This window comes from Octodon degus, unplaced genomic scaffold (genome assembly GCF_000260255.1).
Source record: "Octodon degus isolate 3935 unplaced genomic scaffold, OctDeg1.0 scaffold00026, whole genome shotgun sequence".
Classification (NCBI taxonomy): domain Eukaryota; kingdom Metazoa; phylum Chordata; class Mammalia; order Rodentia; family Octodontidae; genus Octodon; species Octodon degus.
The window spans coordinates 11,273,484-11,299,850 of NW_004524602.1; the positions used below are offsets into that span (position 1 = coordinate 11,273,484).

The window sequence follows — 26,367 nt, forward strand, 5'->3', positions numbered from 1 at the left end:
TTCACAGGGAAGTTATTTCCCAAATCACAGGATCTGTAAACCTTCCCCGTTAGCAGGGAGAGCCTGGTCTCCTCCCCACCTCCAAGTAGCTTCCAGTTCGCTTCTTGGATCCCCAGACACCCAGGGACCAGACAGGAGCTTGAGGAAACGCAGTCCTGTTAGTGCCTCCTGAGGACACCTTGCTATCCTCTCTTCATGACCAAGGCCAACCCACACCCAGTGCAGCTTCCCCTTCCCAAGAGGGGTCAAGGGTCAGGGCTCTCTCATAGCCCTGTGGCCATGCCCTAGCTGGTGGGGATCAGCCCCTCTTTTCCAAGGGGAAGGACAGGGCCAGAAGCCACTGCCAAAGGGTGGCTCACAGGGTGGTACTACTAGCTACTAAGAAACCATTCTGGGAAGAAACAGAATAGTACAGTAAGGCTAAAAAGGGACACACAAATGGTGGCATTTTACATTCTTTTTGTTAAATGGCTCCTGACACACATTTTGCTCCTAGTATCCATGCATGACCAAGTCATAGCTTCCAAGCCATTTCTTGACCTGCGGTCTGGTAGAAACGATAGCCCCTGCCTCAGACAGAGCCCTGCAAGCCTGGAGCCACCACTGTGGTATCTTCTCAACTGTCCCACAGCTGCAGTGCCAGGCCTCAGCAACTCTATGCTCTCCACAGTTGTGAGTGGTTCTCATCTGATCAGATGCAGGCTTTGGGTCAGGGCCAGCCAAGACCCTGGGCAAGGAGAAGCCTGTCCGGTGCCCACTGGCAGCTAGCTGGGATGGCCCTGAGTTCTCCATGGTGTCTGCGGTCAGCCATGGCGTGGGGGCAGGAAGTAGCACTGTCCCTGCCTCAGGACAACTTGTTGCCTCAGGACAACTTGTCCAGGGGGTGGCTACAGATGTAGGCGCGCTTCTCAAGGATCAGCTGGGCTATTTCCTTGGTCTGCTTATCCAGGTTTTCTGGAGCATCTGAGGGGAGAGAGGTAGGTGATCTTTCTGTGCCAAGATGCGCAAACAGGGCTGAGCTGGGGGATGGTGCAAAAAGCCAGTACCCTCTGTTGTGACCCTGAGCTCCCCTGAAGCCCTAGAGACAAGGGACCAGAACAGTGGTGCCAGGCCGTGGCATGTGTGCTGCAGCCAGCTGTCTGTTAACACTGAATGCTGTAAAAGGTTCGCCATCACTGGGCTAGAGGCTTCATCCCAAATAGAAAGGGCTCATCCTACTCTAAACCCGATCTTCTGGGGGGCGCAGGGTGGGAGGAAGCCTGTCAGCAAGCAGATGCCCACCCCCATCCCTGACCAGTCCTGTGGTCACTCTTACTTAGCAGCAGGGCGGGCTCTGCAGGAGACACCAACCACAGGGTTAGACCCTGAGCTAGGCACACTGCTTAGATGTGGCCAGGGAAGAGGAAGAGCCTCCCAGACGGACAGGGCAGCAGCTGCCAAGCTGCGGCCCCTGTTGAGTGCAGGGCTAGAGGCCAGTTACACACTGTCTCCTCTCTTCCCTGGCTGGGCAGCAGCTCTGGGGCCACACATGTCCCCCTGCTCTGAGCCTGGCCCTGACCCACTCTTCCACAAGTCCACCATTTACCCTTGTCCAGCTGAGACAGGCTGAAGAGATTCTGAAAATAAGCTTCCACACAGAACATGTTGGCCAGCAGAACCTGCAGAGACCAAGGTTGGACAAAACGGCTGTGGAGTCCTGGAGTCTCCCCTAACCAGCCTGTGGCCAGACCAGGTCGCATGGCTGGAGTAAAACACCCTGTTCAGAAGTCACACAACTTTGGATTCTAGTTCTGACCCTAACCCAAACTTGCTCTGTCCCTAAGGGCAAGTCACTGCACCTCTGAGGCTCCCTGCTCCCTCTAAGGCCGGTGTCATAGTCCCAGTGTCCATGGGCCACTGAGGGCCACTGCACGTAACAGGTGCTCAGTGATTAGTCCACTGCCCCCAGCAGGGCCAGGCATGGGGGAGGGGATGCTGGCTCTGTGGACCACTATCATCTCTTTTTTTTTTTTTCCTTTTTTTTTTTTTTGACACAGGGAATCAAACTCGGGACCTTGCACTTGTGCCACTGAGCTATTTTCCTGGCCCCCAGCCCCTCTCTTCCAGGCTGTTGACCAAAGGTACTGGCCCTGTCTCCCAAGCAGCAGGACCAGCCCAGGGCCCAGGCCACCCTACAGAGCGATGCCACTTGACTCTCCACTTTTCCAGCCACTGATCTCATTAAAGTGCAGCAGGACAGAGGCCTGGCTCAGAGGTCACAGTGTTGGGCTAACTTCAGTCCTAACTTAAACTCACTTTATCCCCCAGAACAAGTGTCACCAAGCCTGTTTCCCAAGAGAGGCTAGGTAGGCTCACCTCATGGTCGTGGTCCCGGAGCCCAATGCGGATGGAGCGGCTGGCCCGTGACAACACAGCCACCATGCCATACATGTTGATGAGGATGTTGGCCACCCGCTTCAGCACCAGCTGCTCGTCCACAATGCTCTAGGAACACAGCTCAGCGTGGAGAGCTGCTGCCTGTTCCCCACGTGCCTCAGCAACGTGGGACAAGGACAGTTCCCCCCAGGCTGGGCAACACCAGACTCCCAATGCCCACGTGGTCCCTTTGGGCTGGGGCCGAGGTCAGGTGGGCTCCTAGGACCTCGGCTGGCTGAGGCTGATGCTTGGTGTACTCCAGAGCCCCCTGGCTCTGCACCTGGACTCGGACCCCCACCTGGAAGCTGTCCAGGAGAACCCAGTGGGAAACTCAGCCAGCAGGGACCCCACTACACCTTGGGACCACTTTTCCAAGGCCTGGTTCCAAAAGTGGGCAGAGTGGTCTGTGGCTGATGTGTATGTTCAGGGCTGGTTGGGCTCCGGGCCTGGCAGAGCCTACTCACCTTTCCAAAGCGGCGCAGCAGTGCCTCAACTGTCCGGCCAAAAAAAAAGACATTCTGCTCAAGCTTTGTGGCACTGTCCTGCTCGACCGAAAGACAGGGCTGTGCTCAGCACTGCACCCCACATGACTACCCAACCCAGGCTTCACAGGCCGGATTGGGGGGAAGTACCGTGGCACCTGCCCAAGTGCCCTGGCCCTGCTGGGACAGCAGCACGCAAGAGCCTGCCTGCCTTCCTTCCCCAGGCCAAGCCCTCTGCGATGGAGCCATCTTGTGGGACAGCTTATTCTTGCTGGGTCCACTCACCCCAAGACTAGGATGCACCAGTCCAAGATCGCCTGTCAGGCCCATGTCCACAGCTTGGCCCAGAGAGTCCCGAAGCCTCCGGCCAATGGTCTCCATGACTACACCCATGTTGCCCCGTTTCAATTCACTGCAGAAAATCCACAGTGCCATGGCTCCAGGTGGCACTGCCACTCCCACTCCCCCTGGGTCCCTGGAGCGCCAAACCCCTTCCTCATCTGGGCACGTGGGGCTCATGGGGGCAGGGTGACTGCTGGTCTGTTATAAGCAGCTGCTCTCCAGGGACCCTATGCACACAGCCAGCTTCCCACTGCTCCTTCCCAGTTAAGGAGGATACAAATGCTATCAGCAACCTGTAGTAGGGCTCGGGCAGGGCCCTGGCATAAGGGTGAGGAGCAGAGAAGAAAAACTGGCCTCAGGGCTGGCCACCTGTTTTGAGAGGCACCCCTCCTTCCTCAGCTGACACACTGGGTACCACAGTGTGGGAGCCCGTGGCTGCCTAGGGACATAGGGTGTCAATAGGGCAGGGAGGGCCTCCCTCACTAGGCACTGGCCCCTCCCATTGCCCTCAGACAGGGTTGGTTGAGCTCCAGCCCCCCGCAGTCCCCACCCCATGCTGCTGAGCTAGGATGTGCTACAAGCTGCCTCCTCATCCCACTGTCCCCTCCCATCCCAGGGCAGATCAGGGAACGGCACATACTTCATCTTTGTGGTCAGGATCCGGCCAGCATGCTGTAGGCACGTCAGAGCAATAAACAGCCTGAGGATCTCGTTGGTTCCCTGTGGCCAGCAGCATGGAGGTCACCAGCCATACCCCACCCCACCCCACTCCCAGGCAGCCCCATGGTTCTGTGCATGCCAGGCAGGCGGTGTCCCCAGTCCCTCACTGCCATTTCAGCATGGAGAGTGGGACTGTGACTAGGGGTGGAGAGCTGACCAGAGGACACAGCCTCCCATGGGGCCACTGCCCGCCCAGTTATGGCTGGGTCACTTTTCTTTTCAAGCCCAAATCCTCAAAACCAACACCAGCTTTCCCTGGTAGTGGGGCTGCCAGTGCCCTGGGCATGCCCAGCGTGGACACAGGTCTACTGCCTCTGTTGGAGTCAATGCCTCAGGAAAGCCAAAGTGCACGGGACAGCAGCAGCTGGGAGCGCGAGTGCCAAGGGCTGATGCCCGGGGCTCGTGTGCACCCCTTCCTCTCCACGTGTCCTGTGGCAGCAGGGCCGCACGATCTCCACGTGGCTCGTATGCCCTCACCACCTTGCTTCGCTGTGTGCCACTGCTGCACGCCACTGCACCTTCCCTCCTGCCCTCGGCTGGCACATAGGGGGTCAGCCTTCCCTGGGGCACAGCCCAGATGCCACACCTCCACCCACACACTCCCAACTAGGACCTCCTGCAACCAGGCCAGTGGTGTAGGCTCAAACCCTCTGTAAAGCTCTGTCCCTTGCAGAGCCAAGGTCAGTCCAGCCATCTTACCGGCCTTCCCTGCAGAGGATGGGCCTGACCTCTGGTCCCAGCAGCCCTGAGACAATTCCTTCACCTAGTTTCTGAAGTTCTCCAATGGTGCAGCTCCGCCGGTGTCCCTCATCCTCCCTGGGACCCTGACCCTCTCTACCGCTAGTGCCACTCTGCAGATTAACCACTGCCCAGACAAGACCTGCTTGGCCCCTCTCCAGTCCCCTGGGGTTCGCCGTGGGTCTTGTCAGAGCCTGGCCCCTTCCTACTCCCTGCTCCTCTGCCCACACTCCCCACCTTGCCCTGGCTTCAGGCCTTTCTGTCTGCACCTAAGGGCCACGCACGTTTGTCCACAAACCCCAGCCTCCTCTAGATGCACATGGCGCCCGTCCCACAGCGGCCCCCCTGTGCCTTCCTAGAACACCCAGTGTCCCAAGGTATCTGCACCCCATCCCCTCCACACCCAGCATGTTGCGACTGATACTTTAGGCTGTGATTGTGTAAAGGGCAGAAATAGGAGGTGGCAAGATGTTAGGGGGACAGCCTCAGAGTGTACCCCACTGCCCTGCAGCAGTGTATTGAGACAGAAACCAAGACCCACACAGTGTATAATGAAAATACTTGGGCCTGCGGCTGGAACCAAGGTCTCCTGCTAGAGGTTTGTTCTAGAAGCAACATGGCCAAGACCCATGACAGATGACCAGGAAGCGACAGGTTCAGTTAACAGGGGGCTTAAGAACACAGCTAAGTGACTGACTGCCTGGCCTCGCCCCACTGCAATGCCTCCCTCTGCAAAGTGGGCCCATGAACAGAAGCAGCCTGCACTGGGGAGCCCTGCTGCCCCCCACAACAGCCCACATCCAGGAAGGCACGGTGGCATGGGGACACACAAGGGAGGTCTGCAGCTGACCACTCACCTCAAAGATCGGGAGGATGCGGGCATCACGCAGCATGCGTTCGTAGGGGTAGTCCTTCATGTAGCCCGAGCCCCCCAGGATCTGCAGCGCCTCACTCACACACTGCCAGGCCGCCTCGGAGCTAAACACCTGCCAGGGGACACACACGAGGTGAGCACAGGGAGCTGGGGCCTGATGCCTTCAGGGAGCAGGAGCTGGCCTAAAGCATGAAGGCTGTGTGGGAAGAACCTGGGCTCTGGGGTCGGATTCACCCCAGGAGGACGTGGCTGCAGGCAATGGTTTGCCTCGCTGACAGCACTGACCTTTCCTAAGGCTGCTACGCCAGCACGACCTTTTACATCTCTGTGCTGCTCAGCTGGGTCGAACCTGTGCCTTTAAAACCCACCCAGAATTACCCCTCTCCAAGGAGTGACCCACCCTGCCCAGCCCCAGCCACTCTGCATGATTAGAGCTTGCTTCTCCCTTCACCCTCAATGAGTGACCTGAAGACACTTTTCAGGTGGCCTCAGGCCAGCAATGGCGAACCTTTCCGAGCTTTCACTGATAGTCTGCTGTGGCACGCCTGACACCACTGCTCTAGGCTTAGCACCTGAAGAGGGTCAGGACACAGCCACCAATCACTGCTGGAGGGACAGGAGGATGTGACCATGAGCTAGAGCCACGGAATCCTGCACAGCTGCACCTAAAGATGCACTTCCCACCCTGCCCTGCGCTTCCTGCCACCTCAGAATGGTCACCTCTCCAGGCCACCAGACCTCTCTGAATCCCTCTTTTTTTTTTTTTTGCGGAACCGGGGATTGAACTCAGATCCTTGCATTTGCCAAGTCAAGCGCTTATCCTACTAAGCCATCTTCCCAGCCCCTCTGAATCCCTCTTGAGAGATCATTTTCAGAGGCCCCCTGCAGGGGCCCAAGGAAGGTTGCTGTCCTTCTCAGTGTAAGACAAATGACCTGTGAACAAACAGCAGGAAACTCTGGTATCTGCCTTGCCAAACACTGTAAAAAGGCAGCTGTGATCTCAGAAGAAGGCCACCAACTCAGAAAGACCCTTTCTGCAGGAAAGCCCAACTGCTAAGTACCCAGATGTGAAGTTCTACAACCTATCTTGTCTCCTGTGGCGCTAGACCACCAGTCAACCAGTATAAACTCAGCATACACCTCTGGGGACACACTGAGTTGTGCTACAAACTGACACTCAGCTGGGCACTATTCTTTGTCCTTCCTCCCAGCTGCACACTCAGCTGGGCACTATTCTTTGTCCTTCCTCCCAGCTGCACACTAGGGACCCCACCTGTCCCTGAAGAGCCGCATATCCTGGATTGAGGATGAGCTGACCTATAAGCTAAGGAAAAGAGGATGGATTCAGAACAGTGGGACATCTGTGTGCGCCTGGCTCCTGGCAGGGAGGACTACCTTCACCATGGCTGCCTCCACGGAGCAGTCTGGAAGCCCTGGCTGGTCCAGCATCCCCGCGGTGAGGTAGGCCATGCTTTCCATCACATATGCCTTCTGAGCCATCAGTGCAAACTTCTCCTAGAGTGTTCAGAAAAAACACAGTCATGGGCTGAGACCGAAGTCTGACAACCAGGAGAGAAGCTGATGAAATCAGAAGCGTCCCTGCCCAAGAGAATCAAACCAGCATTAACAACAGGAGCCTGTGTCAACCAAGCCCTGTCCAGTCCTCTGCAGAGAAGCACCAGGACAGAGACAGCAACAAGCACACGCTTCACATCCACACGGTAGAATCAGAGCCTTCAGTACCTGGATTAATCCAAATTCACTCAGTTTCCTGTTGAACTGCTTCCTTGTACAGGCGTATTCAGCGGTCATTTCTGAAGAACAGAATCATTAGAAAGAACTGGAACCTGATTATGCAAATGTGATGGCTGAGCCCTGGTCTCCACCACCCTTTGATCCCACCACAGCATGTCTGCGACCACATGCCCCCAAAGCCTGTGACTGGTGCTCCAGCTCTGTGGGTCCAAGGCAGGACGTCTGCTCCGATGGGCCCAGGCAGCACAGTAAGAGCCCGGGGTCACTGTGGCCCAAGGAGAGCATATGGGTTCTGAGCCACACACCGACCTGCACCCCGGCCCTGCTCTTAGCAGAGGGGCCCGGGCCAAGCACTCCACCTCCCGCTATGAAGACAGGAGAAGCAGCAGCACCTGCCTTCAACATGGCCCTGGGGCCACATTCCGAGTACCCTGAGTGATACGCCAGCCTCCACCAGGTCCTGGCAACCCCGACCTGCCCAGACTTCAAGCTCCAAGTGTTTGCGGGGAAGCCCCCATCACCCAGGGCTCCACACCCACACATTTCTGGGCTGTAGGATCTCATGAGAGGTTCTGCCCCTGGTGCTGACTGCCAGCACTCTGCAAAGCTCTTGCAGGAGCAGAGAAGCCCTGAGTGCCAGGCAGCACTGGTTAGGTCCAGGCGTGGGTCTGTGGCAAGCCACCTGCCCATGTGAGGCCTCATTTGCCTCAGCTACCACACTGAGGAAGGAAACCCATCAGAGCCTTTCTATGCCCACCGTGCCCTGACTCTGAGAAGCACAAAGTGTGTTCTCCCCAGAACCTCTCCTTCCCCAAGGTCACAGCCACACAGCAAGAATGGCTATTGCGCAAGGGAAAATCCTGGTTCCACACACAAAATGAAGGAAAGGTCCAGCAGCCAAGGGTCCTGGGCTCAAGCCTGACCCCACTCCTCACTCACAGTGCAATCACCCACGAGACAAGGATCCACTAGGCTGCCATCAGGCCCAAGCTCACCATGTGGCTCTGCTTTGGACAGAATGCTTGGCCTCCTCCCTTCTCTGAGCCACTAAAACCAGAGTGTTCAAATACAGGGACCAACCCTTGGGTCCAGCTGAGGACAAAGCCCAGATGCTAACCCTGAGCTGGCCCACTGTCCAGGCAGCCTGGCTCAGCGCCCACCCACTGTGTAAAAGGACAGCCTCCTGCAATGCGATACCAGCACTGCAAAGGGCTCCTGGCCCCGACTTACCTACCAATCAATTTCTTGATCATGCTGGCCACTAGCGTGCCCATGCTGAACCGCCCACTGTTGAGGATGTTCATGGCCAACTATGGGGACAGTAAGAAGAGCCCGGGGGCACTGATGAGGGCACAAGAAGTAGACCCACCCAAGTACTTCTATTTTCCCAGAAAACTACCTAAAAAACAAAGGCAGGGATCGGCTGGAAGGCAATCGACACAAACCAACATGGTTCAGTTACCACTGCTACTCCCACCACATCCTTGCAGCCTGCGCCACTGCACGATCCTACTCCAAAAGCTTAGGGGAAGGGAGCAGAAACATGGCCCAGCTGGGTATACACTACAAGCTGCTCCGCTGTGTTCCCTGCAATGCCACAGGATCAGAAGCCACAGTTCACAGATGGAGAAGCCTCGGCTCAGGGCAGTAAGCGATGTTCTCAAGGCCCCACAGCTACTGTGTACCTCACACAAGCATGAGCCAGTGAGCTCAGCCAGAGGCCACCACGTCCCTGCTCTTCCCCCACCTGCTGTCTGGCAGAAGGACAGGCACACACCCTTACCACGCTCACTGCACCACAATGCCACTGTCCTGGAAGCTTGCCCTGACCTGCCACAGAGGGCTCGCTGCAGGGGGCCAGTGACACTGCAGCCCACTGAATCTCACCCCATCCTTTATTGCTTTATGATCTCCAGATTCACCAGAGTGAATATTTAGGCTAAGCCTCAGGAGCCCTACTGGTAATAACAGCAGAACTTTAGAAATCTTTTTTTCTCTGTATACTAAAACAACCACTTTTCACCAATTATAATTAAAAATATAGTACAAGGGCTGGTGAGGTAGTTCCATGATGGAATGCTTGTCTAGTATGTGCAAGGTTTGATTCTCAGCACCACAAGAAAAAAGGAAGTGTTGGAAGGCCTGAGAAGAGGTGCTCACTTCCTGCCAGGAGGACCACAGTCCTGCCTACCTTTCGTGTAGGCACTTGGCAACAGGGACAGGAATATAAAACAGGTCACGCCTCTGATTCAGGAGATTTGCTGGTGTGTTTAAACTCAGGGAAGAACTAGACAAGTGTGTGAGGATATGCACAAGCACACAGACCCCACAACGTGACTCCAAACAGTTACAAAGTCAAAGTGATATATTATGACCTGGGAACATTAAGTAGGTACAAGCTATGAAGACACACTGGGCACCATCAGTCACATATATTTATCAGCATAAAGACTTATGATTTATTGATAAATGGAAAAAAGGCTATCATACAGAATACACAAAAAGCAAATGCTGTGTTATTCTGAACAATCTAAAAAGCACCAAATGTGTGACCAACAGCAACTCCACACATATGGTGAGTGTATGTTTAACTTCTGAAGAACCGCCAAACTGTGGCTGTTCTTATTTGTTTCTACCTGCAGTGTTTGAGTTTTAGTTTTCCATCTTCACCAACATTTGTGGTGTTGGGATGGGCTTTGTGTGATTTAATTTTGTTTCTTTGCCTTTATTCTCTAATTTGCAAGCCGCATCTGGGCTACATAAACAATAAACCCCATCTGGCTGTACACAGCCTAGTCCCTTGTTTGTCTTTCCTTTCTGGCCCTTTGTTCTGCACTCCTGAGCAGCCAGCCATGCCAGGAGCCCTGGCTAAGCAGGGATGACTTCACTTCCAGCCTCATGGCCCAGATGGGTGCAGCTGCTCAGGGTGACACCAGGGCAGAACAACAGAAAAACGGCCTCATTTAACAGTAAGCAGAGGATGGGAAAAGATGTTTGTTCTTCAACGATGGTAGGCAAGTAGCTAATAAGCACACCAAAAGATGCTGAGCAGGTTTGGTCATTAGGGAAATGCAAATTAACCCCGCACTGAGATACTATCACTTCCCTCAGCAGGATGGGGGTGAATTTCAAGAGTGGACAGTAATGAATGCTGAAGACAGGTGGGAACTAGTAAGAACAGCCAGTTTGGCAGTTCTTCAAAAGTTAAACATACACCACCATATACCCAGCAATTTTACTCCTAAGTACGTTACCAAATGAACAGAAAATACGTTTTCCATATAAGAACTTGAATGTGAATGTTCAAAACTCCATTACTGAAAATGGCCAAAGTATAGAAATAACCCAAAGAAGGCAAAAATGTGGTCTATCCACATGCTGGAATATTTATTATCCAACCATAAAAAGGATATAAGTACTAATTTGTAATATAGAACGTGGACAAGATTATCCTGCCAAAGCAGCCCATCATGAAATATTCTGTGGTTCCATTTAAATGAAAATGTTCCCAATAGCAAAACCACTGAAGAACAAAGTAAGACAGCCATTGCCAAAGGATGGGGATGAGGTGGGGTTGGAAGGTCCGATTTATCTTTTGGGGGGGTGATGGAAATAGAGGTGACAGCTGTATAACATAATAAATACAACAACTCACACATGTGTTTTAAAATGGTGAATTTTATGTTATGAATTATTTCTCAAAAAAAGTTCCCAAGTCGGGGAAAAACACTAGGGTAAGGACGCAAGACCAGGGTGGTGCAGTCCTAAAACCTGAGCTTCTCAAGAACCTGCTGCCCTGTTTCCTACTACCCACTGGGGAAGGGGATCCAACCGGCCCTCACTCAAGGAGGAAGACCCTGTGACAAAGGAAGACCCTGGTCCTCACCAGGACTCCCTCCTCTAGGAGTGAGCTGACTTTCCAGTCTCCAAGTTTCTGATTTCCCGCCAGGGAGATACTCCTGCTTACAGGCCAGAGAAGCTGGGATGGAACAAAACGTGGGACCAACACGCCCCACATGTGAAACTGCACACCATTCACACGCGCCTGCACCAAAAACTCACCTTAAAGCCACCTCCAACTTCTCCAAGGACATTTTCCACAGGCACTTTGGTGTTTTCGAAGTGGACTTCACAAGCTGTAACAGGAAATGTGAGATCCTATGTGACAAATGTAAACCACTCCGCACTTGGCCCGCAGTTCATCTGTCCATTTGAGCACGCGTTCACACACTCTTTAAGCAACAGGGTGGCCAGGACAGAAAGGCGAAGTTCCTGCTTTGCTCCTGTCTTTGCAGAGCTTGTATGTGGGTCCCTGCCCCCATGCTAGGTTTGGCCAGTGCAGTGCAGCCAATCTAACATGAGCATGGCTTTTAGATGCGTGCACCTTCCGCAGTAATAAAAATACACAGCCAAATGAACCAATAGCCAGCCTACAGTGTGCTACCCCAGGAACCCAAGGACTGTGAGGAAACAAAATACCCTTGCTGTGAGCTGAGCTGAGCTACGTCAGGGAGGTAGGAGCCTTGTAGAGACAATGTGAGGATGGCGCAGACAGGAAGGCAGGGCAGGGAGAGGTATGGTGTCTGCATTGTCTACAAGTCTTGTCACATAAGCATTGCGATTCCTGGCACTGTCCACCACAGAAAAGGAGGTTCGGATGTGTCTGGGCTCAAGGGAAGCCAAGCCTGGCACAGCAAGCTAGAGTCTGCTAACTGTTCCTTCTGCTACTGCAAGTATGCTTGTAGAGAGTAGAGCAAAATGAGATGAAATCACCGTCCGACTGGCTTCTAGGTCAGACATACGGTTGGCAGTATGTGGGCTTCAGGATCAGGCCCTCCTGCCAAATGCTGCGGGGTACAGGCAGGACCCCACCTCCTCCTCTAACCTTATCTTGTGCCAATTGCTGCCCAGACCTCAGGGCGCAGCAGGCCCTGCAGAGCTGCTCTCGCCACCCCTTCCTGCCCACCCATCTCTAAGCAGCTCCGGGTGCACCTTTACCAGCAGCTCCAGGCTTCGTGCTCAGGCTCTTGGGATCTCTCATCCCTCCTTCCTGCAGCTGATGAAATGACAGCCCAGAAGAGATGAGGTTGTTCAAAGCCACGCAGCTTCTGCGTGTTGGGACTCAGGCTAGAGCTCGGGAGTCTGTCTCCCCGCAGCCTGAGCAGAGTGTGCCAAGTACTGCTACCCTGTGCAGAGGTGGCCTAGAAATGCCGAGGACAGCATTGTGTGTACCCTTGGGACAGGCACTGTGATATCTGAACCAGGACAGCCAAGTGCCATGAGAACTTCATAGCAGCACTAGAAGGGTCAACAGGAACCAGAACACCGGCCTCCAGGGAACCAAGTGCTTCCAGGGACAATGCGTGGGTCAGGGAGGGCAGTGGAGTAAGAGGATAGAGGTGTCAGGGAAAGACAGGAGGCCCGGCACAGGATGTCTGCCTGAGACACCCGCTGCCCTGCCTCTGTGGGTCTTCTGCCTCCTCCAGCCATGGTGCACAGCCAGCGTGGGCTCAATGAATGGTCCACTGGCAGAAGGCCATCCGCCTCGCCAGGAAAGCTCAGGCAGCCCTCAACTCAAGCCTGCTAAAATGCCCACTTAAAGCCAAAGGGACGTAAATCTCACTTTACTTTGGTATTTGGACAGAGTAGATGGGTTGCTCTTTCCTCTCTTGCAGGCATGCACACTCACATGCACGTGCATACATGCACACTTACTGTTAGAACCCCGAATGCCCAACTTGTCCTCAGGCTTCCCATTAGTGATTCCACCGAAGTCTCTTTCGACTATAAAAGCTGTGATTTTGTCTTTTACCGAGCCATCAGAATCAGCCACCTCAGTCCTTGCAAACACAGTGAAAACACTGGCCAGGCCTCCGTTGCTGATCCAGACCTGAAGGAAGACAGCAAAAGGTCTCTGCAGTCACCTCTCGGGTCCCTCTGCCTGCCAGCTTCAGCTGCCCAACGTTCTGGGGAGACACCTCAATGCCTGGCTCTACAGAGGCAGCTAGCTCCCAGGTCCACAGCAGTGCATCATAGCGAGCTTGTGTGTGTTTGGAATTTACTTATTTTGTATTTTTGAGACAGGTCCTCGAACTCAAGTAATCCTCCTGCTTAGCCTCCAGAGTACTGGGATTGCAGGTATGCATCATCATACCCAGCTGTGTGGTTTGGGACTTCATAGAGGAAAGTTTTAAGCAAACTCATAAAGTCGCTCGTGGAGGCAGCAAGCAGAAGTGTGGGGATTCCAGAACCAAAATCTCCTGCTAGAGTCCTTGCAAGACCTCTGGCATATCACTTAGCCGCTCTGAGCTGCAGTTTACCTTGCTGAAAAAGAGTAGCACCCACCCAGCAGGCGGTCAAGACAGGTCAAGGGAAGACGTGCAGATCGGCAACAATTCCTCAGGCTGGAAAGTGGGTCACCAAGCGGGGGTGAAGGTCCCTGCAGGGGTGGAGGTCATGGCAGACCTGACCAGCAGACAGGCAGGGCCGTACCTTGGAGCCATTGAGGATGTAGTGCTTCTTGTCTTCACTTAACGTGGCTCTGGACTGGATGGAGGCAGCATCGCTCCCGCTGCACACAGAGATGTGGTCAAGGTAGAACAGTGCAGGAATAAGTGAGGTGGCTCAGGGGACTGGGAATACGCGTGAGCAGCACTTGGTTACGGAGGTGGGCAAGCTTTACACACCCAGGTTCAGACATGCTCGGCTTTCCAAGGTAGAGGACATCTGTCCCCCTGCACTCCGCCGCAGGAACATGACCACAGCAGGCTCCCAAGGGAGTGGGCAGTGACCAACTTGCCGTGAAGGCCCAAGTCCTCCGCCCGGCTCATTCCCACAATGTGGCCTTGGGCTGATCACAGCACCTTGCTGGATCTGAGCTCCTAACAACCCCAAATCCTCAGAGAGGAGTGTCCCTGAATGTCCAGGGGGCACAGGCTCACAAACACTGACTCAGCAGGCGCTATCAGGTTATTATTTCAGCAAAAAGAAGTCAGATTAAGAAAACTGGTAAGAAGGGGATGGGCTGATGCTTCTCAAGATTTCAGACAGGGATGAAAACCCAGCCAGCTCCTCCACACTAGCAGCAGCCCTTTGTCTCAGTGACTCTTGTAAAATGTCCAAGAGGTACAGACCTGCCTGGCTCCGTGAGGCAGAAGGCAGCGATGTGCTCCCCAGACGCCAGCTTGGGCAGGTATTTGGCCTTCTGCTCCTCAGTGCCGACCAAGATGATCCCCTAAACCAAACACACAGGCTAACTACACCATCAGGAGAAGAGAACAGGGCATGCGCATGGGAGACACCACTCTCCTGAGGACAGTATTTCCTTCATGCGAGAGCAGGAGCCCACAGCTCAGGCAGGACAAGGGAGCCACGCTGCTAGACATGCTCCAGGGCGGTAGCCACATGACCTGCAGAGCTGTGGGGTCAGGGCCTCTTCCATTGTCCAGACAGGTAGACCTGGACAAGAAATGTCCCTTCTGTGAGCTTCTACATCATGTCCTACAAATGGGGACTCCCCACTCCAGCCAGGTGGTCTAAATGATGGTAGGTGAAGACAGGAACACTGGCACCACACCCAGCAGAGAAGGTGGCCAGTCCATGTCAGAGCTGTGCCCTGTCACCACATGGCTGCAGTGAAGGCAGTCCTGGCAGAGCAAGCGCTCACTCGGCTCTCTGCGACATCTATACTGAGCAAAGACGACACTGATGACAATGCCACTGAGAGCCCCATGGCCTTCAAGCTGTCCCAACATGCTCTAAGCCTTTTGGGATGAGGAAGACATGTGGATGAACAGCAGGACATGAACTCACTGCCTGCCCTGCATGAAAGCTCGCCTTGGACCTGGGTCCTGAAAGACGGGTCAAACACAGAGGACAAGGAGGAGGCTTCAGTGCAAAGGGACAGTGAGAGCCAAGGGCCTCTGTTCACATGGCCAGGGAGGTTGGGGCCGCAAGAGTAGCTGGCCTCGCTCTCCTCCAGGATCCCGAGCCATCAGGCTGGACTCATCAGAGAAGGGAGTGAACCCCTGCCTTCCACCTCCTCCAGGAGAGCCACAGCTGACCTTGAGGCCAATGGCCTGGTGCGCTGCGAGGGTCACAGTGATGGATGCGTCCAGGCTGATGGCCTCCCCCAGCCGTGCATACATGGTGTGGGAGAGGCCCAGGCCACCTAGGAGAAAGAGCAGCACTGGTCACGGTCTGGCTGGACTTTTCCACTAACGGAAGTGGTTTCACTGAGGTTTTTCTTCCTAATCATAAAGTAACACAGATCACCAATTTGTTGTGGTTTGTTTTTTTTTTTTTTTACCAATTTGTTTTTAAATGACATTACAGAAAGATAGAAAACAAGTTACCTATAAGCTTATATTTCTGCATCCCTGTAGGCTTTTTAGACACACGTATCTTTACACAGCACCTATGTACACAATAAATCACCTTATGTGACACGAGTTCCTTCTACCAGATGTGCATCTTTACGGTGCCCCACTGCCCACTGGGTGGGCCCCAGGACAGGGTTTCTGTGCCTCCACTCCGCCAACACTTGGGGATGGCTCATTCTCGGCCACACACACAAGAGGTTCTGCAGCAGCCTTGGACTCTACTGCCCAGATGCTCGGCAAAACCCGCCCCACAGTTCTTGCAACCAGAACCATCTCTGGACCTTGCCAAACGTTCCCTACATGTTCAGTTCTGGGAATCACCCGTTTTGGAGTAAAAATACAAAAGGTTTTGAAAGAGAAAGATTAAAACTTGCACTGAACTTAAATACTTTGTATTTAATCTTTGACTTCCAGAGAAGGCTGGAAGCCACGGGTTCATTTTGCTAATAATAACCTGAGGCTGATAAATACCAAGGCTGGCTTTGAACCTGAGGTACCAGTGTGCAGCCTACCCACAAGGTTCACCATTCACACATTAAGGACCATCGTCCCTGCAGGTGTGCAGTGTCCTGCTGCTACGCTGTCCCTTGGCTCTGAGCTAATACCCCACCCCACCCGACTTCTGTCTCAATCCAGAACACTTTTGCTCTTCCTCCTTTCATACATTAAGGAGCCAGTTTTAGCTGGGAAAAAAAATCAGATGTTTTCCCTGTAGAGTATGAGAAAGATCATGGGAAGACATAATCACAAGGGACAGCAGACATGCGGGGAAGGAGTCCAAGTCACACATGGGGGCTCTGGGCGCCAGGCAGGACCGAGGGAGGAGCTGGAGGCGCAGTCAGCAGGAACGCCTTGAGCTCCACACGGTCCTTCCCCTTCTCTAGCCTCAGGAACCAGCTCCCAAGCTCTGGGCTGCAAACATCAGGCAGCTGCTGGGCCTTAGGTTTGTATACTGAGACAAACTGAGGTGAGCTCTGGCTCCACCTCCTTCTACAAAGTAATATTCAGCATTCAGTGTGGCCACACATGATGAAAACTGTCTGGCTGGACTCTTCCACTAACGGAAGTGGTTTCACTGAGGTTTTTCTTAAACTTAAGTCAACTCTCATGCTGCAGATGGCAGGAAAGGCCTGGTTTCTGCACATCCTCCCATGGATGCAGAGTGGGGTGACTCGGGGGAGGAAAAGGAATGCCTTGGGGATGCCTCGCGTCCCCTGTGAGCGCTGTGCTTCCTGCTGCAGGGCTATTTTGGACGAGGTAAATTATCACACATACTTGTCATCACAGAATGACAAGACAAAAAAAAAAAAAAAATGCAAACAAAGGAATCAACCTGATTAATACACAAGGGAAGGAAATTAGGCATCACATTAATGTACCCTTAATTTTAACCTCTGCCTGTCTGACCCTGGACCAGCTCTAGAGTATGCTCCAGCAAGAACGTACAGACTCAAGCCCTGGTCTCCTGCCAACACCCACTCCGCTGAGGGGAGGGGCGGCCCCACAGTCTCCAGAGATGAAGCAGGCAGGAGGGCAGAAGAGCAAAGCAAGCTCACTCTGCTGTGGCTCACTGTGTAAACGCTTATGTCAGAGGACAGCTGGGAAAGGCCCTGAATAGTACACCTCCACACAGCCAGTGACAACCAGGCACACTCAATCCTTAACGCACCACCAACCACCACCTCCCTGCACCTCCGCTGCAGGCAGCCAGGGCAAAGGCTCTGAGGGGTCCCACGCAGGTGAAGGCTGTAGTTTCTGGTGTCAGCTTCACACCTAGCTGCAAACTTACCCAGAGGCAACCCTCTCTGAATAGGAACTTTTCTGGACAAATGTATAGAAGCGGCAACAGCAAAGACTAGTCCCCTACCTACCATATTCTTCTGGGACCTGCATCCCAAAAAGCCCTAGGCTCTTCAGTTTCTCTAAAGTGTCATCTGGGATCTTTCCTTCCCGGTCAATTCTTCCAGAGTCCACTGTCAAGAGGAAATATCTTAATTAAGCACAAGAGAAGTCACCTATGCTCATTTAAATAAAAGCACATACAAAGCTTTCTGTGTAGCTTTAATTGCAGTGTCAGAAATTTCTCAAAACTAGAAATCCCCTAGTCCTATCACTCAAACTATGTTCAATTTTACTTACGAACCCAGTTAAGAATTGTTTTTTTGTTTTTATTTTTTAATTCACCAGTGACAGAGGAGGAACTGGGGCTTTTGCCATGGAAAATGGTAGCAAATTACACATTTATGAGACATAGATTCCTATAAGAGCTTGGCTTTCTTAAATTATGAGAAAATGAGAGAGGAACTACACAGTTCCCAGTACTCTCCTCCAGTGTCAGGCTCAGGAGCCGTCTGGGAGAGTCTAGGCCGGGACTGCATCTGTGTAACATCAATCCATTCACACGCACCCGTGAAAAGGTGAACAGTCAGGGCCAGCCAAATAGCTCAGCGGATTGAAGTATCTACAAGCAGGTACAGGGGCCAGGGGTTCGATGTCCGGGCCTGCTGTGCCGACCCCGCCCCAAGGACACACTGAGATGGCAATTGAGACTGGGCTTGGTGGCGCATGCCTATAATCCCAGCTCTTAGGAGACTGTAAATAGGCAGATCACTATGAGTCCGATCTAGTAGTGAGACCCTGAACACCCTGTACACCCCTCCCTAAATACAAAAAAAAAAAAAAAAGTTAACAGTCACCAGCATGCAGCATGTAACATCTTCCCACAGACCTCAGCAACAGGACACTGTGGGATATGTAGGATGACACTAGGCATCAGCCACAGTATAAAGATTTAAAATCATAACCTCCACTTGATTTTATATTTTTGAGTATACATGAATCACTAAAGAATATTATAGGTACCCCAAATGCAGGCAAAACTCATTTTAAATTCTTTCATGAATGTATTGGCATCTATAATTGCCACAAAAAAACCTACACATATTTACAACACACAATTTACTAAATTCTGACATGTGTTCACCCGTCACATTATCAGCACCATGAAGAAGTAAACATTTCCTCCTCACCCAAGGTCTCTCAGTCCTCTCTGTGACCAATCTTTCCATCCACCACCCCCATCTCCAAGCACCCTGGAATCTCTCTGTAGTTTTTTGTTTGGTTTTTATTTTTTATGAGGGTATTTTGTTTTGTTTTGCTCTGCTTTGTCTTTTTGAGACAGGGTCTCACTATACATTTCAGGCTGGCTTTAAACTCACTTTGTAGCCCAGGCTGTTCTCAAGTTCACAGTGATCTGGTGATCCTCCTGCCTCGACCTCCCAAGTGCTGGGACAAGAGGCTTGCGCCACCACACCCAGCTCTGTACAATTTACTGTAAATCAATTATACCTCAGTAAAGCTTGGGGAGGAAACCCTTGATAAATCACATGATACAAGTTGAAATAGATGAAGATGGGAAGGTAACCACTAGGATAAAATCTGGAAATACTCCTAAACAATGAAACACACTTATACACAAGGAAGACCAGCAACACCGCCAAAGTTAATGATGTAAGCAGTGGCTCCCAGCGTACATCCAAGGAACCAGCACTGCTTCCAGGGTTCAGAAGCCCAACGTTATTTTATTCTAATGGTAAGAAGCTATTTGCCTTTTCAATTCTTGTGTGTGTGTCTGTGTGTGTATTTTTAGGACAGGGTCTACAGGGTCTCACCATGTAGGTTGAACTCCTAGTAATTGGCCTGTGTTCAGCCTCCCAAGAGCTGGGATTATAGGTGTGTGAAACCACGCCCAGTCTCACCTGCTCTCTCAACTTAGGCCAGCCACTTCATCTGCCTAAACAGGCAAGCAGCAGCCAGGCAGGCACTTTAATCCGCTGAGCTGTTTGGCCAGCCCTCTGTCTTTTTAATTCTAATTTCCTCAAGAGTACTTCCCCATGGGCTAACTGATATAAACAAGCACTCACTGCAGAAAAAGATACAGGGCTCCAGCTGCATTCTAATTTCATTAAAAAGATTTGAAAAACTAAGTGAATGCCAGTTTCCATTCATTTTTCTGATTTGAAAGTATTTTTCACTAAAAATTTAGTGTAGGTTGACATGCATCGGGTATATGTTATTTTTAATTTGCAGTAACAAATGAGCACCATTTAATTCCTGAAAAGGACAAATACTAGTAACTAATATCTATCCAAATAATCACTGGGACCTCCATGTTGGTTACCATCAGGGACCCAACACCAGGGCCCCTGAAAGTGGGAGCCATTCCTCCCCCTTTGGGGTGTAGGCATTGCTGATCCACAGATCAAACCGGCTAATCAAGCATTTGATACAGCACTGAGATCCAGGCGCAACCTGCAGACGCACCTAAATTAGCTCACAAATCCACACCTACCAGCATACAACCCACGGGCCTGGACTGCGCATGTTCTTTCTCTTATCTCGGCTTTCTGCATACGCACTTCTATCATATTTTATACAAGGGTTGGTCTGCGACACTTTGGGAAATGTATAAAGTGGTCCCTCACTATGGAGGCATGGAGAAGCACGGAACTAGATGTCTCTTCATTAAATAGCCATCCCTAAAGCAGAATATTATGAGTAGAAACCACTTCAGCCTCGGTAACGACACTCATGAGGGCTCCCTCTACATTTACCCTGACTTTAGTAGAAATATCAATATAATCACTCTTACAATGTAAATAGGCAAAAAGAAAATGAGTAAAAAAACCAAAACATACATACCCTCTTCCATGAAGAATTTTTCCACAGGTTTTACTAATTGATTGATTTCATTAAGTTCATCTTGGCTCACCTCTGGGAATGGGAAAACTCCATTCTAAAAATGATAAACATTTAACGAAAATTAAATTTTAAGGAACCCCCCTTAATGGTAATATCAGTTGCAAAGGGAAGGGAGGAAAATGTGCTGGATTCTGGCTGGCTAGCAGAACACGGCCCATGGGAAACATTCAAAAAGCAAATCTTTACAAGGGGACTCAAGACCTAGAAACACTTAAGAGATGAGTAGCCTGGCTCAGGCTAGTCAAGGTAAAGATGCCTAAAAGGGGCAGCCAGATTCCCAAGATGACCTAAACATGGGGAGGAGGGTGCTGCCAGTATAAGAACTATCAGAGTAAAAGGGCTCAAAGGTGCTTCCAGGAGTTCAAGTGTAATAGCAGAGTTCCCATTCCTATGATAGGGGCTGGAGAGATAGCTCAGTAGAATGAGTGCTTGCCTGGCAAATACAAGGTCCTGAGTTCAAACCCTGGTACCACCAAAAGAAAAAAAAAAAAGAAAGGCCAGTCCATTCCTATGATAAAGAAGGCTGCTGGGAAGAGAAAAACTGAGTGGAGTCAGGAGTGCATTTCTCGATATACTAACCAGTGGTGCTTAGTCGATAGTCAACTGGAGCTTCTAAGCAGAAAGGTAGCCATAGAAAGAACCTGGGAGCCAAGTGTGGTGGGACATGCCTATAATTGAAGGACCTAAGAGGCTACAGCAAGAGGATCTCCCATTCAAGGGCAGCCCATTCTACATGGCGAGACCCTGACTCAAAACACAAGTCTGGAGCTTAAGGGAGACATCTCAGCTGGAAGAACCACTTTGAGTCATCATGATATAGATGGTATTTAAAGCCATAACCTTACACTGAGCCATCCAGGGAATGGTTATAGTAAGAAGTCCACAGACTAGCTTTGGAAAACCCAAGTGGGAAACACTGCCCAGTGTCTAGACACTGAGGAGCCAAAAAGAAACCAGAACAGGAGACTGAAAGGAGAAACAGTGGTTTTTCAGAAGCTACATGATTAAAGTGTGTCCAAGACAGTGCAGTGTTGATTGCATCAGATGCCAGTGTTAGGTAAGAGGTGACCTGAGAACACAGCCCTAGACTTGACAACACTAAAGTCACTACTGACTGGCAAGGACTTGGACCAAATAGTGCAGCTTCAAGATCCAACAGAAAGGAAAACTAGTTTAGAGAGAAGAGACCAGCTCCTGGGGTAAAATTGGACAACTATGGGTTAAATGCACAGCTAAGCTGCTTTGGAAAACTGATAGCAGCTGAGCTCCTGGAAGAGACAGATGGGTTTAACCCCAGCCATGTACAGGTTCAGCTCTGAGGTAAGCACTGGTGAAGCACAGCAGATTTGGTAAGGCCTGTGTGAAGTTCCTGCCTCCTTGATCACTGTTCATTTCTTTTTTAATCATTACTTTTGCTTCTGTACCTTTGCTTTGCACTGATTTACAATGAAAAATTGTCCTGTAGGATAGAAACAATATAAAAGGGGAAACAGGGCTTTGTTCTGGGCTCTCAGTTCAACAGTAGTCTCTATGGGGATGCCAGCAAAAAATTGCTATTTGGCCTATTACTCCGTCTTTTTTGTTTTTTTTAAATTTTATTTATTGATGTGTGTGTGTGTGTGTGTGTGTGTGTGTGTGTGAGAGAGGCCAGCTCAGCCCACCAGGGGGCGGGGCTGGCTGGCACGTGGTGCTGGGGGATTGAACTGCAGTCCCTGTGCTTTGCTAAGCTTGTTCTAAGTAGGTGCTTTAGACCACTGAGCCATCTCACCAGCCCATATTACTCCAAGTCTTGTCAGTTCTGTTGGAGACTCCTGTGCACTCTCCCGCTTTGGTTTAGATGGGACAGGACAGAATTACCCTTGAGGTGAGAAGGCTGGACTCTAATGACTGGTGGGCCTCTGCCAAGAACAGGCAGCTCCCCCACAGAAGGGAATGGAGGTGACATGGGCACATATGAGAAGAAACAGGTTACCATGGAAATTCTCACCACTGCATGTATATGCTCAGTGAAATGGGAAGAGAGGATGACAGAAGCAGTGAGGGAGGGGAAAGGAGGACCAAGGCCCAAAGATTAGATGAGGTACCAAAGATTTGAGTTCTTTTACTCTGGGAAAACTGGTTTCCTCCTCTTGCACTTTTTGTTTGGGGGTTTTGTTTTGGTTTGGAGACAAGTTCACAGCACGCAGTCAGACTTGCCTTGAACTCACTATGGGGCCCAAGCTGGCTTCAAATTCACGGCAAGCTTCCTGCCTCAACCTCCCAAGTGCTAGGATTACAGGTGTGCACCACCACACCCTGTAGTTTCCTACACTTTTAAAGTCCAAGATCTAAGAGAAGCCAGGAAATAACTCCTCCTGCCAGACAAGCTCAAGCTGCATCCTGGGCAAGCCCAAAGCAGGGCACCTCCAGGAGATGCGCACTGTCGTATTCCTACTTGGTCAAGCACTGAGGCACAGAGAAGGGCAGCCCCGGCCCAAAATAGTAAGAACTTACAAAACTAGTAAGTTCAGAATCATCCAGCCAAGATGAAACACGATCTCTGACTCTCAGAGGATGGTGAGTGCCGCAGGTGGCTAAGTCCTGGGACTTCTGAAACGGATAGCCAGATTTCTGAGGAACTCCCAACCACGGAGTCAGGCGGTGGGGCTCAGCTGCAGATAAAAACTCCAGGAGCCCCTTGGAAGGTGTGGGGAGAGGCCTGAACAGAGCTTAATATAGGAATGAGAAAGGACACCCAACAAGTTTCAACAAAGGTCGGGTAGAAGGCACCGTAGTAATCGCCGGTGTCGGCTTTCCCAAACTGCCCGGATGAGAAGCAGCCGCGATTCTGTCCAAACCACGTTTCCCAGATCGCCTCGCTACGTGAGAGTCCACGCTTTCCCTGTGGACGCCTGTGTGGAATCCAGAATCCAAATTTTTAGGCCGTCCTGCCCCCCCTCAGAAGTCCGTCGGCTGTCTGGGGACCCTGACAAAACTCACCCCACTCTCACCTGAGGACGGAAGGCGGGAGCCACAGAGCAAGGGTCGCGCGGTCTGGCCTTACCTTCTCAATTTTGCCCAAGCAGAGCTCCTTGGCGAAACCTCGACTGTGCGGACTGGTGCGCAGCGGGCGTCGACTCGCCGTGAGGGCCACCAGAGCCCGGCAGGCTCGGGCCGCAGCCGCCCTGCGCAAGAAGAACCCACAGCCGCTCATGCCGACCGCAGGCGCCCCTAAGCCTAAGCCACCTACTGCCTGCCCTGCGCGCCAGCAGTAGAACCTGGTCGGTGCGCGGGGTGATGACGTCACCGGGCCGGCGCGCCGATGCGCTTGCGTGGCCACGCCCCCACCCCAAGTCAGGGACTTGCCAAGGTTCTTGATTCCGTTGTGGCCGCAACTGGGGGAGTTCTTTTTATTAAAATTCCAACAGGTGTTGGCGTTAATTCTTCCTAGCGGAAGCCCACCTGCCTCTCTGTTGCCTGTACTCTCTGTTGCCTGTACCAGGACAAAGAGATGGTTAGAAAGCAAAACAAGGGAGAATGTCACGGCTTCACTGGATTTGAAGGAAGCTCAGTACAGCAATGTGCCCTGTTTTAGGGGTATAGTCCACGTGTGGCAGTTAGGTTATTTTGCTTCCTAGCTTGCGTTCATGTTTTTGGATGAGGAAAGAAAAGGGATCTCCTGCCACCTCAAGGTCTGCATGAAACTAAGCCCCCACTCGGCCAGGGAAACAACTACCTTAAAAGGCAGGGGGGAAGGAGAGCCTAGCTAGGCAGGGTGGGTGGGGCTGCACGGGGGCGCCGGTGGGAGCGGGAGTGACACTCCGAACACCTTCAGCCAGCCTGCAGGAGGACCGCGGCTCCCTGCCAGGCCCTCTCGCTGTGCCTGTTCCCAATGATGGCATTAGCTGCAGCGTGGGAAAGTGCTGCCCGCTCCCTCCCTGGCAATCCGGCAGGCAGTCCGGATCATCTGCTGAGAGCTGCCCATCAGGAAAAGCCTTTCCGACTTTCTGGGCTGTTGGCAATCAGCTGAGGGTTCTTTTGCCAAAGTGCTGCTCCCTTCAAGTTATTGGTTCTGAGATCGCAGGGTCCCAGCTCTGAGTCCTGCGTGCAAGGCTTAGCTCCCAGTACTGTATTAATGCTCTTGGTTATTACAGTTTTCTTTCTGTAACCACGTTACAGCCCCTGGCAAATGCCTGCCACCCCTATCAATTCCGCCGCAGCTGAGGCTTGTAGGCCTTTCTGCAGCTTTCTTGGAACCTTCGAGGCCTCTCTGAGGTGAACTGCTGCTGCCCCTCACTTCTCTGCAGCACTTCCCCCACACCACTACTGAGGTGGGCAGCGTTTCTCACCCGAGGCATCAGGCATCACCTGACTCCTGGACTAGAAGTCTCCAGCCTTTCATCTGGGCCTCAGCTTTTCTAAGGCAGTCTCAGTCCCAGGGCTTCACCTCCTCTGCCTTGGCCTTCCCTGGCAACCTGGGGTCTCCCACTCCACCTCAACTTCTGTCCTGACTGGCAATCTCAGGCCTTGCCTCAGCAGCCACAGATCTTTGCTTCTTTGCACTGCTTCCAGTCTCCATGCCTCGTAAGGGTTCAGAACCCCCAGTGTTGCCAAGCCTGTTTTGTGCCGCCTGCAGGACCTCCTGAGTGAGACCCCTGTGAGGACCTGTGCAGCAGCATAGGGCGGGCGCTAGCAAGAGCCCTGAGCTGACCACTGCCTGGAGCAGAGGGCAGCTGCCTGTGCAGAGGAGTGTGCAGCACATGCACGTCTCCCGCCTCTTGCAGACCCCCCCCCCCCGGTTTTGTAGAATAGTGTCAGAGAGCACAGAGCCGTCTGGGCCAGGTCTGCTTTTCAAACCTTTTGCAGCCAGAACCAGTAACTTCTGGAGAATCTGTGGTATCTAGGGCAGCCTCAGCTGTCATGATAGAATCTGTCACATAATGGTGCTCCCACATAAATTACAAGGCTAAAACAATGGCTGCTTTGATTCCTGTAGCACCTTCAGGAGAAACTGTAGTGCTAGTCATGACCTGCCAGGGTGGAGGGAAAGGGGGAGTCAACAATGGGTCCCAGGGCCTCCCCACTCTTTCATCTTAGGCACCATTTTTCATTTGCTCCTATGAGAGACAGCAGCAGTCCCTCGAGCAACAGGGGTGTAACTCAGATTATGCCCCTGTATAGCTCCCAAGGATAAGGCTTTGTTGCTCTCTGGTTGCAAAATATTTTCAAGCGTCTTTGGCAATCCCTGTGTTCTAGCTTATCTTGTCTTCCCTGTGAAACACTTGGCACCTGATTTCCTTATCAGTAGCCAACTGTTGCATAGCTCAGTATTCATCTGGACAACAAAACAGTTATTGAAAACAACTACGGGCTGGGCTGGGGAGATAGCTCAGTAAAATAAGTGCTTGCCTGGCAAGTTCAAGGTCATGAGTTCAATTCCCCAGTACCGCCAAAAAAAAAAAGAAAAGAAAAGAAAAAGAAAGAAAGAAAACAACTACCGGGGCTGGAGAGATGGCTCAGTGGTCTAAAGCACCTACTTAGAACAAGCTTAGCAAAGCACAGGGACCGCGGTTCAATCCCCCAGCACCACATGCCAGCCAGCCCCGCCCCCTGGTGGGCTGAGCTGGCCACACACAAAATAAATAAATAAAATTTAAAAAAAAAAAAACAACTACCTTTGTGGATTAACCCCGTGGGTATTGCAAAGGCTGTATATCAAAATCAAGTTGCTATATAATGTGAAACAACTAGTCAGGTGAAGTAACGTAATATGTCAGATCCCATTTACTCTACATACGTGGCTCTCCTGGATAACACGCTTGAGAAATCTAGTGGCTCATTCTGAAAACAAAACTAGAAATAGGGCCAGGGATTCAGCTCAGCAGCACAGTGTGTGCCTGGCAAGTATGAGGTCCTGAGT

General features: G+C 51.8%; 2 protein-coding genes across 2 annotated transcripts in view; one reads left to right on the plus strand and one right to left on the minus strand.

The window, feature by feature from the left end:
- Kiaa1257 (KIAA1257 ortholog) overlaps nt 1–2,320 on the plus strand; it is a 60,829-nt gene extending 58,509 nt beyond the window's left edge. The window contains exon 16 of the mRNA XM_023712504.1: nt 2,107–2,320. Coding sequence (XP_023568272.1) covers nt 2,107–2,114 — 8 coding nt within the window. The 3' untranslated portion in view covers nt 2,115–2,320. The remainder of the gene's footprint in view (nt 1–2,106) is intronic.
- Nucleotides 443–23,726, minus strand: Acad9 (acyl-CoA dehydrogenase family member 9). Its single transcript, XM_004628942.2, has 18 exons — nt 23,512–23,726; nt 20,409–20,502; nt 17,579–17,680; nt 15,390–15,496; nt 14,460–14,560; nt 13,819–13,897; nt 13,042–13,216; nt 11,389–11,462; nt 8,561–8,636; nt 7,315–7,385; nt 6,967–7,086; nt 5,555–5,683; nt 3,880–3,959; nt 3,183–3,309; nt 2,880–2,957; nt 2,356–2,484; nt 1,586–1,658; nt 443–963 (listed from the first exon to the last, which is right to left on the minus strand). The coding sequence occupies exons 1-18, from the start codon at nt 23,659–23,661 to the stop codon at nt 863–865; spliced, it is 1,866 nt and encodes a 621-aa protein (XP_004628999.1). The 5' UTR covers nt 23,662–23,726; the 3' UTR covers nt 443–862.
- Nucleotides 23,727–26,367: the final 2,641 nt, after the last annotated feature.